At 50.8% G+C, this 15,097-nt stretch overlaps 6 protein-coding genes across 6 annotated transcripts; 4 read left to right on the top strand and 2 right to left on the bottom strand.

The window, feature by feature from the left end:
• The first annotated feature begins 1,875 nt into the window (after positions 1–1,875).
• BDW47DRAFT_102292 (uncharacterized protein) lies at positions 1,876–3,398 on the top strand. The gene has a single exon (XM_024811837.1). The coding sequence runs from the start codon at positions 2,866–2,868 to the stop codon at positions 3,232–3,234; it is 369 nt and encodes a 122-aa protein (XP_024674140.1). The 5' UTR covers positions 1,876–2,865; the 3' UTR covers positions 3,235–3,398.
• Positions 3,399–3,565: 167 nt separating this feature from the next.
• Positions 3,566–3,868, top strand: BDW47DRAFT_124060 (uncharacterized protein; the record flags this gene model as incomplete). Its single annotated transcript, XM_024816180.1, has 2 exons — positions 3,566–3,750; positions 3,838–3,868. 2 exons carry the CDS (start codon positions 3,566–3,568, stop codon positions 3,866–3,868), a joined length of 216 nt encoding a protein of 71 aa, XP_024674139.1.
• Positions 3,869–4,306: 438 nt separating this feature from the next.
• BDW47DRAFT_6041 (MFS transporter) lies at positions 4,307–6,485 on the bottom strand. Its single transcript, XM_024819409.1, has 3 exons — positions 5,829–6,485; positions 4,772–5,781; positions 4,307–4,694 (listed from the first exon to the last, which is right to left on the bottom strand). Exons 1-3 carry the CDS (start codon positions 6,184–6,186, stop codon positions 4,398–4,400), a joined length of 1,665 nt encoding a protein of 554 aa, XP_024674138.1. The 5' UTR covers positions 6,187–6,485; the 3' UTR covers positions 4,307–4,397.
• Positions 6,486–8,768: 2,283 nt separating this feature from the next.
• Positions 8,769–12,005, top strand: BDW47DRAFT_102287 (putative potassium uptake transporter). The gene is made up of 11 exons (XM_024811836.1): positions 8,769–9,326; positions 9,381–9,501; positions 9,553–9,689; positions 9,746–9,878; positions 9,937–10,052; positions 10,099–10,137; positions 10,200–10,505; positions 10,552–10,666; positions 10,721–11,435; positions 11,489–11,532; positions 11,592–12,005. Exons 1-11 carry the CDS (start codon positions 9,290–9,292, stop codon positions 11,854–11,856), a joined length of 2,028 nt encoding a protein of 675 aa, XP_024674137.1. The 5' UTR covers positions 8,769–9,289; the 3' UTR covers positions 11,857–12,005.
• Positions 12,006–12,109: 104 nt separating this feature from the next.
• BDW47DRAFT_124057 (M24 family metallopeptidase) lies at positions 12,110–12,805 on the top strand (the record flags this gene model as incomplete). The annotated part of the gene is made up of 1 exon (XM_024816179.1): positions 12,110–12,805. The coding sequence occupies one exon, from the start codon at positions 12,110–12,112 to the stop codon at positions 12,803–12,805; it is 696 nt and encodes a 231-aa protein (XP_024674136.1).
• Positions 12,806–13,051: 246 nt separating this feature from the next.
• Positions 13,052–14,559, bottom strand: BDW47DRAFT_124056 (glycoside hydrolase family 71 protein; the record flags this gene model as incomplete). The annotated part of the gene is made up of 4 exons (XM_024816178.1): positions 13,052–13,557; positions 13,635–13,766; positions 13,838–14,369; positions 14,428–14,559. The coding sequence occupies 4 exons, from the start codon at positions 14,557–14,559 to the stop codon at positions 13,052–13,054; spliced, it is 1,302 nt and encodes a 433-aa protein (XP_024674135.1).
• Positions 14,560–15,097: the final 538 nt, after the last annotated feature.

Here is a 15,097-nt window from a genome sequence, read left to right as displayed (position 1 = left end):
AGTGGGATGGACAATCGAGCTCCCGTCTCGCTCGGGTGAGAACTGGGAACGTCATTGACGAACTGCCCAACGACATGGAATCCCATTGGACCACGTCTCACGGCCATGGGGGTCCTGGTGGACAAAGGTGGATAGATGGCCCATTTCGGGAAGCATCACTGGGGCAGAGGAAAATAGCCAAAAACGCTGATCCCTTTGCCTTCCATTGTTTTTTTTCTTTGGGGGCTTCCAACCCCGACGGCGCTCTCCTGTGCTCTCTGTCTGAAAAGGGCCGATTGCTCCGTTGGTAAATCCATGCGTGACAAAACAGAGTCCAAAATGGCTGCATTAGGGTTGCATCTAGCGTATGGGCCGACCATTTGGGCAGTGTGCGCCAAATTCTATGTATCAATGACAGGCCCGACAGCATCCCATGAGACACGGACCAAGATCTAGATCAAAATAAGGTGCGCTCGCCACCTTCCACACCATCATGGCGATGGTAGGACAAAAGTCCCCGTATCTAAACCACGGCTTTGGTGGTGCCATGGCATCGGAGTGAGCATGGCTCTGACCGTCGTTGACGAAGGAGAATATTTTTGGGATTTGTGCCCAACGCCACTTGCGGGCAGCGGCAGCAAAGAAGATGCAGGCTCAGTGGAGTTGAGACTGGGTCCCCCGGCGTCAGACTAGGGCGAAGGTTCAATGGAGCCAACCAGGACCTCCTAGGACTAAGAGGGTTGGAGAGGAATGATTGCTACAGTAACGAACGCTTCGGAGAGTACAGTAGGCGTTCACCGCATCTGCATCAGTCACGCCCACGGGGAAGGAGATGAGGGTATCGAGCCCATAGTTCTATCGCAGTCTATCGAATGATAATGGAAAATAAGAGAGAAGAAGGAAGGACTTTGGGCTCCACTGGGAGACAAATCATCCGCCGATCATGGGATCGCCCGATCGGGTTAGGGCGGGACGATGGGGGATTTTGTCGTGTTTGGTCATTTTGGTCCTTTTGTTCCCAGTTCTACTATGGAAGGCGCGATGGAATCAATAATCCTCCCATTATACTCCGTGGCTTCCTAGTTGATGCCCATCAGAAGCCCGAAATAACCCGACGGATGACTCGCCGAATTGGTCCCTGGCAGGGTACGACAGGAGATCATCCAGATGGGAGTCAAACAAGTGGGTGACGGACCAGTGGAAACCGCCTAATAGTCCGAAAAGTGAGGCGGTCGCTGTTTTGGCAGTCGGTGAATGGGCGCCATGTCATGCACCAACAATTGATACCCCTCCCTGTTGGACCCGACGGACGATCGATGGACTTCTTTCTCTTTCCAGGCTTCTAGCCTTGATCTGGGTTGAATTGTTCTTACAAGTGGGGGAACAGAATCCAGTTCACCAGATGCCTCATCACGGACAGTGGCAAAGGTCCCCGTCAACATGGCGTCATGCCAGTACGAACGCAGCATTGAAGGCTATCTGATCGTCCTCGGCATCACTCTGTCGTTGCCATATCGACTTGTACACGGCATACAATGGCAAACGCAATTTGTCTCCGTGCCTCATCTAGGGATGCGGATGGCATGACTCCGGATAACCCCTCTTCAAGCAGGGAGTTAGACAACGCCTACCAGCCCTTCGTTGACCCTAGGGGTTTTAATTCGCAGAAGGCCGGATTCTATCCCAATCCCTGCTACGGCCACGGACGCCTCATAATCACACGGTACACAAGCAGCGGGCCGGGTGTGATTCTCGGGTCGACGTCTACAGCCAATCAACGGTGGAGAAAAAAAAAATCTATATACTCGATAGATCCAATAGAACTGAATCAACTTGTTCAATCTTCGTAGACTTATCACGTACGTTGATTCAAAATAAATCGCTGATGCAATCTTTTGTGGATCTACGCGGACCTGGTTGGACATAATTGATTCCCAATGTGGTCTAGTAAGTAACGGGAGTTGGCGTTTCGGACGCGCCGCGGGCTCTTGGGGGGCATTGGAATCCTCACCATGCTATACCAGAACAATTAGCCGAATGAGCTATTGCCATAGGACATCTTAATTGTCCAATCTCTACTAGTCACCTTTGATAAAGATCACCGGAACAACCAGTATTGGACGGCCGAATCCTCACGGAAGTCGGCTGGACCGGGGAGATGAGCTAAAAAATCGCCATTTGCAAGGTCTTGGACCCTCTCCAACTACAAGGTCCCTTTTTGAATGTTGAGGATAGGGATATTTTTGTCCTTCCTGGACTGGAGGTGAAAGGTATCGGACCTATTGGTCTGCCGATCTCCCCACGCGACGCAAGAGCTCTCATTACTGCCCAGTCGTCCCAGGGCGGAGTTCGAAACCCTGAAAACCACATGTGAGGCCCACGCTCCAACGAGCTAGGAGTTAGATGCGGATTGGTTCACCTTGACGAATCCCGCCTGGAAGACTGAGTTGCAAGTGTTGCTTACCAAGGCGCTTTCCAAATTAGAGCTGAGTGCTCGTGCGAGTGAGGTCGAGATAAGGCCGCACAAAATTTTCATCGACGAGAATGGTGCCATGCCCGTACCTCATTCGGTCTCCAAGGAGGACAGTGGCATGTTTGGGACTTTGTCTGTCTGTCTTCCGTCAAAAAATGAAGGCGGTGATGTGATTGCTACATGGAAAGGGAAATCGGCCACTTTCAAGACCGCCAGTCGTTCGGCATACAGAATGACAGATGCCATATGCTATACGGACGTGATCCAGGACCTCCGGTTATAGGATTGTAGTGTGCTACAACCTGTATCATGCCGCCTCGGCAGCTCTGCTGGGCGTCAAGTGTCTCTGGGAACAACTTGTCCCTCTATTTGGAGAATGGGACAAACGCGCGACAGCGCAAGGGTACAATTGGATGCTTCGCGATTGCCCAACAGCCCGGTTGCATATCTTAAATCACCAATACCTGGAAAGTGACTTGAGTTTTGACCGGCTTGAAGGTTTCGAAAAAGCGCAAGTAGCAGGCCTGCAGAAAGCATGTGATATAGAGGGGATGGGAATGTTCCTGGCGACCTTTGTAGAAGAGGCATCTGAGTCGGATGATGATGCTTGTCACTCCACTAGATCACTTATCCCATGTGGTCAAGTTCCCAGGGCCAGTCTCTCCCGGGTGATTGACACTTCGGACAGCATAGTCGTGGAGGGAATGAAGATCAAGGGCGACATTTTCTTAGATTACGAGGCTCTCCATCATAGTCCAAACACAGTGGTTACAGACAGTTGATTGACGACACCCAACCCATCTACAGCGCGCTGATCAAGCATGCAAGACAACTCCCGGAGGACAAAAAGTCCACCGCGTTTGACTATGCCCTACCCCAATTTCTCATATACCTATGTGACTGGTTAGTTTTGAACCCGAGATTCCACATCAACCCTACGAAACCGATTTCGTGAAGACCGTCCTCGACCAGTACCTCAACAATTACGTGCGCGGGCCACCCGGGCGCCCACTTCAGTGGGATGAGCTACTCCCAGTTGGTTGCACCTGCTTGGACTGTGACCTTCTCCGGGAATTCCTCAATGAACCCCTTCGGAGAGTGACATAATCCACCATGGCGGCGCCCCGGAGACAACACGTCGCAGCCCGACTCCAGCCGCTAGCCGCGACCCTGACCATTGAAACCATCAGTGTCAGGTCGCCGTACACGTTGCAGGTCGAGAAGCCGAGGCCCGAGTACCAGAAGCACGTCGCTGTCCGGAAATGGGACGCAAAGGTCAACGAAGCCAAGGAATACATGTCGGAGCTGAAAAAAAAAAAAACAAAAAGGTCAATGTGGTCATCGGGGCGGACCGCTTCCGCGCTTTATCTGACCACCCGAAGCAGAAACCGGACTGGCCGAGGGAGGTCGTGGTAAAGCCGGTGTATAGCGAATCTATCCAGCCTTCTCCCCAGTCTGTAGGACCTTGGCAAGAGGGCAGCTTAACGTCTAGGAAACGTCCATTTGCAGATATTATTTGATACAGGGCTGGTCCTAATCCAATGTATATTATAGAATACTGTGATATTAGATAGATACTCCCCTGAATGCTTGGGAATGGAGATAATGCTGCAGAAAATTTCCTACTGCTCTGTCGCATGCTGACTTACAATCATGTTAACGGCCTTTTCAAGTAAAAGAAGTAAGGGACGCCCAGTGAACGCACATGGAGCTGAATTCCCATCTCATTCCTTTCGGACCAGGGACCTTGATTTATGTACTGGCAGATTATACCGAGATTTGTTACTTGATCTATGAAAGGATGACATTAATTCTATTGCACCATCACGACTTCGTTAGCATTCGTTAAAGATACTGCATCGCGGTCATCAATGAGTTTCCCCAACATGGGTCTGCATCGTAAGATACGATGATAGACATGGATAAAGAATGGACAACCCATGCGTCAAGTCCGAAGCGCTTCCATCGACTTCCTCCAACGTGGTCCATATATCCTCATCACGAACAATACCGAGCTGCTCGCAAATGCCAACAGACCCAAAATGGTAAACAACCAGCCGTTACCAATGGCATCAATGATAGGCGCCGTCACTAATGACCCCACGCACGAGAAGATGTTCCGCATAAAGTTGTTCAATGCTACCCCAGCGGACGACTTTTTCGGCATGAACTCAGTCAGCATGGTCGTGACCATACTGAAGATTAACATGGATCCAACCCCAAAGAACACATTGGCAACCATCTATCATGCTCCATACGTTAGAAAGTGGAGCAAATTAAGTGAGGGAGTAAAGAAACATGGAAAAAAGGGAAACATACCGGCGCCAACCAATATATACCTCTGTCCGCTGTCCACCCATACCACAGCAACGCCGCTGGGTAGAGCATTGCCCCCAACCACGCATTCTCGCGCATCCGATCTTCGGGATAATAGATCAATTTCCCCTTCTCATCGTACCGTTCCGCCTTTTTGGCTTCCCGTTTCATAATATTGTCCATCCACCGCCCGCCGAAACAGCTGGCCGCAATATAGCCTAGGGAATTTGGAATGTATAACAGACCGACGATGATCGTTGAGTAGTTGTAGGGGCTGCTCCCAAACGTGTGCTCAACACTGACATTCAACACGTACAGTGACCCAAACGTGATGCTGGCATAGTATACGGTCAAGAGAACCGGCGGGTATCGTAAATATAGCACAATCTTTAGCGGATCGATAAAGACCATTTTAAGGACCTTCAACCACCGTGTCGTAGAGCGGACCACCTGACGGGAGGATATCCGGCTGAGGCGGTGCTCCAAGGGAGCCTCTTGGTCGTCGGTCGGCTCGGGTTGGGCGGCCTTCGCGACCACCAACGTCTCCGGAAGAGCGACAAAAATGAAAATCACAACGATAGCCCCGTATGCAGCTAGGAACCACAGCGTGCTTCGCCAGCGCCATCGCTGGGCCAATGCACCGCCAACTATCGGTGCCAGCAACGGACCACACAGTGGGCCGAGATAGAATATGCCCATAGCCCGACCTCGTTCATGCGTGTCCCACAGGTCCGCAATAGTACCGGCTCCCACGGCCTGCACCGACGCCGATGCTCCCCCGCTCAACATTCGCATAACAATGAGCATAGAGATGGAGTCTGAGATGGCCGAGAGCGAGTTGAATAAAACGAACAGACAGAATGATACCAGATAGATAGTTCGTCGGCCCAAACGCTCACTAAAAGAGGACCACCAGAGGGGAAAGATAGACATGCTGAGCATGTACAACGAGATTGACAGGTTCGTGATCGTCGTGGTGGTGTTTAGCTCGCGGGATACTTGGGAAAGAGAGGCTGCGAAACAGTCAGAAGCAAGAAGCTTGCACAGGCGACTAACTTACGAAAGAAGATCGAGCTTCCCATGGGGGCTGTCGAGCCGGCTACGGCGACAATGAAAGTTATGAACCATTTCTTCCGGCGCGTATAGGTTTTCGGGTCCTCCACTTCTGCCAGCAGTGTGTACTGGCCGAAAAGGCCCCTGCGTTGTGAGCGTGGTACCACCACCGCCGTGTCCTCTCGATCTTGGTCGTAACTCGGAGCATATTCTCCCTCCTTGCCTTCGAAGGGGATGGAGTTGGCAGAGCGTAAATCATGATCTATGTCTATTACCCTCGGATCGTCCAGCGGTGGGGAAATCGCATCCGGCCGTCGAATTCCAGCATTGGCCTGTTTCTCGGGGTCCGATACCATGGTGCTCATCAGCTCGTCGGCCCGACCAGCAATAGTTTAGCCGAGGTCGCTTTGGTCCAGTGATGATGCGATGGCTAGTGGACGGACACCAATGAACATCGAATAGTGCCGAACAATTGCATATACAAGGCAGGTAGCCTAAGTAGACATCAAACAATAGTCGTCAATGATCATATGTTTCGCCAATGGGCGGTATCAATTATGGTGATCAACGGATGCGCAAGAGAAGGACCAATGCTCGTTTCGCATCTTAGATATGCAGAAGCGTATTTGATGGGAATAAAGAAAGGGAAAAACCAATAACAAAGACAGTGTCTGGGAGAGAAAAGAAAGAGAACAACATGTAAAGAAGTAAAAGACGATTGAGGGGGAAAGAGAACGCAACTGAGACTGCTGTGTAGGATCCCAAAAAGGCAGGCGTAGATCTCCCCCCACTTATTGTCGGAGTTCGGATACCAACACGCTTCGTGATTAGTTGGTTCATCCTGTAGCCCCAACTTCGGATATTTATCCGGTGCAATGTCGTGATATACACTTGGTCGACACGTTGGTTCGCGATGGCCACCTGGGTGACATGTTTGATCATGTCGATTCATTCAGTGCCAGATTAGGGCTAGAATGGTGTCCACGGGCGTAGAAGTAATATATCTAAAGCTACCTTGAAGAATTATGGAGGGGCAATGCATTCATTGGCCGTTGTTTTAGAGTAAACAAACGCAGTAGTGGATAACTTGATGACAATGATGAGTGTGTAAAGAGTGAAAGCTGACGATGCTGGTGACATGGCATGCATGCTTCACGGTCAGGTGGTGGGCCAACGTTTTGAGCTGTCGCATTCACTCCTCCCACAGCTGTCATATTATTACAATTGGAATAGATCGGTTAGTTAATATGGAGCAAATTTGGGATGATAGAAAAGACAAAAATAGAATGTAAGAAGTAAAAGACAAATATACATAACTGTACCGAGTCAGAGCCTATATATATACTTTATCAATCCTAGTCTAACCCATATCCGATTCCCGATCTATGATCAGCCTGTGCGCTCTTTACTGTCATCCGACCTCAATTGTCGACAACTGTATGGCGTTCTTTTTGAACACGGGTTGAGCCGACAGATGATATTTATACACTGCTAGATCTCCGGATAAGATCATGTCAGTACGATGAGAAAAATGAGCAACTCATTGCTCTCGCTGGTTAATCCGTTATGCCCACTTGCATCTCCTGTGCCATAGAAATCAAGCTTTTCATCATGGCATTGTCAGCTCCCTCGTGTGTTCTTCCCCAGTGCTCACATAATTAGATTTGACGGTAAACCCACCGTGTGTTCTGGAAGGTTCTATTGAGAATGTAGAGGATGGTATTCTATGAGGATGTGGGTATCACCACGGCACGGTTGGGATCATTCCCATAATCGCTATCAGGTATTCCACAAACTCGGCGATGGAACATACTCAAAGACGTGGCTGGCCCGAGATAGACAATTTACAGATACATAGCAGTCAAATTATGTAGGCCGGCTCAAACTTAGTGATATTGACCTGCTTTTCAGACTGGTGAAGCTTCACAAATCATCAAACACGGGCGTATATATGATAATGCCCGTCTGGAATAGACTCAATATTTAAGAAACTAATAGCAACCGCATTTGTCTGGTTACTAGCCAAGTAAGGGTGAGGCTCCCTGTTGCGAAGAGTGGATCGTGGAACAGGGTGCTCAAGCAGTATCGGGACAGCTCTCGCTCGCAGTCCAGTATGTTCAATCATGATCCAAAGACCAGTATTTGAAAGCTCCCTTGCTTATGAAGATGACTTGACTAGACAGCGGGTTCGTACGCCGGGCTTATTGCTGACTTAATGATAGGAAATATGGATGACCTGCACAGAAATGAAAAGCCGAGGGACTGCTCTTGAGAAAATATCAAGCATGGAAGCAATGGATTTGAACGTACGTGCAAAGGCACGAGGAAAAGAGGGATTCCGCCTTTGGATCCTGGCGAACCAGATGATGTCTCTTCAATTTTGCGGTCAATACTTTCTCTAAGGCCGGAGGATCGTCTTTCGACTCGGCAGATTCCTGAGTCAAAGTGGGTGGTTGGGCTCAGCTCCCTTTCCGCATCTCTTTCCCACATATCATTAAGGATGAATAAGGGTGAAGCTTAGATAACTTGGCAAACATTGATACGAGATCCAAGGAACCGATGGCGCCATCGTCATCCCGGTACACGGGTTCGCCGAGACTTAAGAACGACCATGGGCAGAGTCTTCTACTATTAGCTACGTTTCAGCCTTCACTGGCACTACACATATGTCGATTCTCGCGTGGCTTCTGAACAAAGACGGCATAGCCCCTCGAGTGAAACTTGGGTCACAATGGGCGGCACGGACCGCCACCGGCTTGGAAGCCAAGATGAGGGTGGTCATGTGGACTGAAGACTTCACGCTTTGGGTAGAGCTTGCTTGCTTGCTTTATCAGGGCGTATACGCGGCCCATAGTACACGGACGTCACCATTGGGTCTGAACAGTACGAGATTTCAGACTCGCGGCCTCCACAAATCCCGGTCAGGCCCCACTCTGTAACCTTAAATTAGACCTCGACCCTGCTGGGATGGCGTTGGATGCCGCATCTGGGCGATGGTGATGGCGATGTGGCGCGCTGTTGATCACCACGGATGAGTCAGTCTGGGCTTGATCGACCATGGACTGCTAAGCTTATCATGGGTCTGGTACCAATTTCCCGGAACTAAGTGGAAAACAGAACGATGAAGATACGAAGGCGGCTTGATGAGGGAGATGAAAATTGGCCGGATCGAGTGAGCGCCCAAGACCGCAGCCGTAGGGGAACGGTTGGACCCGATTATTCCCTCGTATATATCAGCTGGCTGCCTTCTTTTCCACATCAAAGATCATCACGGGCATTGGTGTGAATAAATCCCGCAGCCATAACGGTGATGACCACGGTTCCCTCTGTTCGCTAGAACTTCAAAACCGGGAACCCTATTTCATGCCTTTTCGAGATAGCCTCACGCTTTGACCCACAGCTATATTTTATAACCCTGACAGACTGCGTCTTTTTTTCGACAAGGACGGGAGCGCCATTGGACCAAGAATGTGGAAGCCGCCAGTCAACTTCCTTACTCTGCATTGTCTGTTCCTTTTGAATGCCCCCTGCATGCTGAATGCCAGACTAACAAATGCAGATGCATACATTATACTCCTTGGTCTCTTGGGACTGGTCATTCTTTATCCATATGGGAACTTGCATGCCGTCGATGCATACTTCTTTGGCGTCAGTGCGGCTACCGAGTCGGGGATCAATACGTATGTTTTATCGTGTGGTATATGGATATTGACCACGGCTAACATACATAGCGTGGATGTCAAAAGCCTCAAGACCTACCAGCAGGTGTTCATATATTTTGTTCCCATGATCTCTAACCTGGGGTTTATCAATATCATAGTAGTGGTCGTCCGACTGTACTGGTTTGGGAAGCGCCTGAAAGCGATAGGTATCTATCACTTGCTGGGCTGTACAGGGTGTCTGCGGCTCACTGATGATGCGTAGCACCGAGGTCACTGTCTGCTCGTGCACAAACTCTGGAAAGAAATAACGACCAAATTGATCAAGAAGCACAACTTGGTAGTGTCCAGCCAGCGGCAAAAGAACATATCGACACTGATGCGAACAATCGGCTTGAGTATGTTGTGTTCATCCGAGGATGTCAGTGTGAGCGCTACTAATTTGCCAAACAACAGCGCTACGAAAACCCCGGACCCCAGCGCAGCTGAAGATAATGCTGCTAATCTGCATGTCTCTTTCGCGGATGGTCCTAAAGCCCTGTACATCCCGTCTCCCCGCGAGCAAGAAAGAGGTGAGCCTCTCACTCTCCGCTCGAGGGTCGAAACTTACAGACACAGGACAAACTATACGAGAGGTCGACGCTCCCAGCGTTGCTGGTAAGTCATGACAGCACACTTTAGTGCAAAGAGCAGCAAGTAGAGCTAATCATTTGATGCAGATGATCTGGAAATCAAGGAGGAATTAGGACCCGACCTTCGTCGCAGACTGGCCCATGGCATCGGGGTCAATGGGCCCTCGTTGAGAATGGCCGCGTCGTCTATGCTCGCGCCGGGAGTGCAGCCCGACTATCAACCACGACTGGCGAAATCCATCTCACTTGCCAAGGACTCCAACCTCCCCGGATTGTCATCACAGGCAACGGTTGGTCGAAACTCCCAATTTCACAACCTCACCGAGGAAGACAGGGAACAGCTAGGTGGGATTGAGTACCGCAGCCTGAAGCTGTTGCTAAAGATTGTGATCGGTAAGCCGACAACGCTCGCGAGAGAGCAACGCTAACATGAACTCAGGATTATTTTTTGGGCTACACATTTTGGGCGCCATATGCCTGGTCGGCTGGATTAGACACGCAGATCCTAAATACAGAGACTACCTGGAGGATTGCGGACAGGGAAGCATATGGTGGTATGTCTGTCCGTCGATTTGACACCACGCAAGACTATATTAACATGTCAAAAGGGGCTTTTATTCGGCCCAAACCATGGTAGACAATCTCGGCTTCACGCTCACCCCCGACTCCATGGTTTCTTTCCGAGATGCAACCTTTCCCATGCTGATCATGAGCTTTCTCGCCTACGCCGGAAACACGCTCTACCCCTGCGTTCTCCGCCTCATCGTATGGGTAATGTATAAATTGGCCCCCGAAGGGTCGTCCATGAAGGAGTCCCTCAATTTCCTCCTTCGCTACCCCCGTCGCTGCTACACACTGCTATTCCGTAGCAAGCCCACCTGGATCCTCTTCGGCATCATCTTCGCCATGAACTTCATCGATGTGCTCTTCATTGTCGTACTCGACCTCAACAATCCAGTCGTCAGCGATCTCCCCGGTGGATCGCGCGTCGTGGCCGCCATATTCCAGTCTGCGTCGGCTCGACACACAGGTACCGCCTCGTTCAACCTGGCGGATGTCAACCCGGCCGTGCAGTTGAGTCTGCTTGTGATGATGTACATCTCCATCTTTCCGATCGCAATTAGCGTGCGCGCCTCCAACATTTACGAGGAGCGCACGGTGGGTGTGTATGAGACCGTGCACGACCTCGACGAGAACAGCGGCACCAAATACGTGCTTGCGCACATGCAGAACCAGCTCTCCTTCGACCTATGGTATATCTTTCTGGGCATCTTTGTTTTATGTATTTCCGAATCAGGGCGCATCATGGATCCGAACGAACCGGTAAACTTCCTCTCACCATCCAACCGTTAGTTTCAGACTGACATATATGATAGGGATTCTCAGTGTTTGCCATATTCTTCGAAGTCGTCTCCGCATAGTGAGTTTTCCACTCGTTCCCAATCAATACTAATAACCAAGTACTGAAAAAAAGAACAGCGGAAACGTCGGCCTCAGCCTCGGCTATCCCGGTGCATCAACCTCCCTTAGCGGGCAACTCAACGTCTTCAGCAAGGTCGTCGTCTGCCTCATGATGATTCGCGGGCGGCACCGAGGCTTACCGTACCAGGTGGACCGGGCTATTCTTCTTCCTTCGGATCGTCTCGTCGAAGATGATCAGGTGTCGGCCACATTGCGGGGAGATAGGACCCAGAGCTGCCAGGCGGATGTCCCTCTGAAGGTGAAGCGGTATCATACGCAGTAGTAGACCGTCCGACTGTTGTTGTAGTATCACTTTCATAGAGCTTGATTAGGTACCATGAGATACTGGAGACTGTTCCATGCTCCAATATTAGGTCAAAAGCGATCCCCACACCCGTAACCAATCAATTGGATCCACCCCTCATATATATTTCCCCTCATCTCGACTCCAAATCAATCCATTTCAAATCACATCCAAATCACGAAGCCCTTCTCAAAATAAATCCAACCAATATAGAAAAGTGAATCCACCCAAAATGACCACCACCCAAACAGAAACCACCCGCGCCACCTCCCTCCGCACCGCCGAATCCCAAGCCATAACCTTCTTCACCTCCATCCAAGACCTCATCCGCCCCGGCACAACCGAAACCGCCCTCAGCAAAGAGATCCACGCCCTCGGCGCCTCAAAACATAACGTCCGCACCCACTGGCACAAGCGACTCATCCGCAGCGGACCCAACACCCTCCGCCCCTTCGCAGACAACCCACCCGACCGCACGCTCCAATCAAACGACATCCTTGTCATCGACCTCGGCCCCGTCTTCGCTGATTGGGAAGCTGACTTTGGCCGCACCTACGTGCTGGGCGATGACCCTGCCAAGATTAAGCTGCGCGACTCGCTCATGCCCGTCTGGATAACTGTTCGAGACCGGTATAGGCAGCGCGCGGACGATATCACGGGTGCGGAGCTGTACGCGATTGCGAGAGAGGAGGTTGAGAAAGTGGGGTATACGTTTGGATCGCATATCGCTGGCCATGTGGTGGGTGACTTTCCGCATGAGAGGATCCCCAATGATAAGATTAGTTTGTATATTACGGAGGGGAATCATGAGCCGTTGAATTCTGTTGGGAAGGATGGGATGCGCAGGCATTGGATTTTGGAGATCCATGCGCATGATGTGGAGGGGGGGTTTGGGGGGTTTGTTGAGCAGCTGCTGACGGTTGATTGAGCACCTACTTGGCATACGAGGTAGTTTCCTTTTCTGCAGTGATGTTGGATACAGTGCTGCCTCCTCTTGTCTACATAGTCTGAAGATCGAGGATGCTAGTCAGTGCTGTGTATATACTTGCCCTAATTCCGAAGCATAGAGTTTTCCATTTCGGTGTGCATAGTTTCTTCTCTACAGCACCATTTGATCCATATATAACTCAATAGACTCAAAACTATATACCATCAACTAGACATACGAAGATATCTACTTCGTAATAGCCCCCACATAAACGTTAAAGTTATAATACTTGCAAGTATCCTTCACAACCAGCCCACCCTTCCCATCCAAGACCTTCTGCCCATCCCTCGTCACCGAAAACGACTGCTCTCCCACGCCCATGGGGATACTCGACGTAACAATCCCCGCAGGGACCTCGACACTGACAGGCGCATTCGACCCGCTCGTCACCGTCAACGTAGCCGGGGTCTTCAGCATAGTCGCCACGAAGATACTATCGCTCAGCATACTGATGCCGTTCGGCGCGCCAAGGCTGTCCCCGCTGCAGGTCACGCCCTTCGGAGTCGGCCGATACCAGTAGACGATCTCCTCGATATCGACTGTTGGGGAAGAGGCGCCTGATTTGTAGGCTGCGATGTATGGCTTGTATAGGTCGCGCCAGGCGTCGTGGGGCATGTCGACGGCCCATTGGGAAGAGCCGTCATCGCTGTGGTGCGCGGAGTAGGGGCCGATATGGTGCGATTCGCCGTAGTCTGTTATGCTAATGTTAGCTTCCGAACAGGAGGTTCAATGGTGCAGGATAATCGGGGGGTAGGGAGTGTGTACTCACCATTCCATGAGACAATCTCGACCAGGCTGGGTTTTATAGCAAGCATCTGCTCCCATCGGAGGGTCGGGAGATTCTCGCAGATAAAGACCCAGTTTTTGGTGTTGAAATGCGTTGAGAACCATGGTGAAACGGCTATACATTTGTCAGTTCACTGACGAAAAGCCAATAGGTAGTATAGTAAAGCAGGAGGAGAAAATACTCACGAGCCATATAAGTCGCCCCCCGAAGGTTCTTCACATACTTATCATCCCAAATCGTAGTCATCGGCCCGGGAATGATACTATTCCCCCCATCCGTCGGCCAAGCATACCACGAGAACGCTCCGTCCCTGCCGCGGCTCGCATCCTCCGAGACCCCCGCAGGGTCCTGCAGATGCGGCACGGCGTGGATCGCATGTGGAGTGTTCTGCTTGACGGGGCGCCAGTCGAAACTGTCGCCGACGAAAGTACTCACCAGCGCACCGCCCTTGTACTGCGTCTGGGCCGGGTGCGACGCGTACTTCTTCATGTAATCCGTGATCTGGGCGGTGTCGCCGTTGGTCCAGTAGGCGAAGTCGAAGGAGATGAAGACGGTGAAGTTGGTTTGCTCGGCGGCTTGGTAGGCGAGGGCCAGCTGCGTCGGCGTGTACTTGTCGATGCTGGCGCAATTGAGCGCGAAGCCGTCGATGCCGATGGATTGTGCGATCTTCATGTCCTCGATCCAGTCGGAGAGTTGGTAGTTTTCGACAATTCCGACCTGTTGTGATGCTCGTATAAGCAGTTTATGTTGGCTGGGTCGAGAGTCTTCTGCTTACCATGAAATGAGCAAAAACATACTTGGGTTCATCCTGATCAATGACTAGATCAGAGTCCGGGGTTGGAAGCCCTGAGGTGGGAAGGGCGTGCGCCAAAACGAGCGCTATATTGAGAAGAGAGCTCCAATTCATAACGTCTGGGTTGGGGATATAAAATTTTGTGCTTTCAAACTTAGACAAGAAGGCACTCAACACATGTCGGGGTTTCTGGCCATTCCCAATTTTATATGACTTTCACGAAGGGAAGAGCCCCCCCCCCCCACTGCAACGTCCTTCCCAGAGCTCAGAAATGACTCGAAAAACGCCACCCTTCTAGAAACACATACCGACTGGTAGATTCGCACAATGGTGTACTCCCCGAAAAGCCAAGAAGTCACTCATAGAAATCCAAGCCCTTCTAAAAGCGCATAACGACATGATGGCAGACATTACTCCACCCCGCCAAGTAGGCCGCAATACAACTCTATCGGGTTCCGCCATGTCATCTATTCTCCGATACGTGCTCGGAGATTAAGGTTGTCTCACTTTAACATCTTAACGTAGCCATGTGCATCCAGAACTCACGCCTGATCTCATCACGAGCAGGCCTAAACTCTGTATCTCCCGTTCGTACAACATCTGCTGTGGATTGTGCGGCACAATCAACGTCACATCTCAGCGGTTGGTCGCA

The sequence above is a fragment of the Aspergillus candidus genome, assembly GCF_002847045.1.
Source record: "Aspergillus candidus strain CBS 102.13 unplaced genomic scaffold BDW47scaffold_10, whole genome shotgun sequence".
NCBI lineage: Eukaryota > Fungi > Ascomycota > Eurotiomycetes > Eurotiales > Aspergillaceae > Aspergillus > Aspergillus candidus.
This window is presented reverse-complemented; position numbering and strand designations above follow the sequence as displayed.

Bases quoted from the DNA above. Each gene is read 5' to 3' on its own strand.
- BDW47DRAFT_6041 (XM_024819409.1), bottom strand. From the start codon at position 6,186: ATGAGCACCATGGTATCGGACCCCGAGAAACAGGCCAATGCTGGAATT. The intron at 5,782-5,828 runs GTAAGTTAGTCG...ACTGTTTCGCAG, and splicing joins GGGAAGCTCGATCTTCTTTC to CCTCTCTTTCCCAAGTATCC. The intron at 4,695-4,771 runs GTATGTTTCCCT...GGAGCATGATAG, and splicing joins GTATATATTGGTTGGCGCCG to ATGGTTGCCAATGTGTTCTT.
- BDW47DRAFT_102287 (XM_024811836.1), top strand. From the start codon at position 9,290: ATGTGGAAGCCGCCAGTCAACTTCCTTACTCTGCATT. The intron at 9,690-9,745 runs GTATCTATCACT...GATGATGCGTAG, and splicing joins GAAGCGCCTGAAAGCGATAG to CACCGAGGTCACTGTCTGCT. The intron at 9,879-9,936 runs GTATGTTGTGTT...GCCAAACAACAG, and splicing joins GATGCGAACAATCGGCTTGA to CGCTACGAAAACCCCGGACC.
- BDW47DRAFT_102292 (XM_024811837.1), top strand. From the start codon at position 2,866: ATGCTTCGCGATTGCCCAACAGCCCGGTTGCATATCTTAAATCACCAA.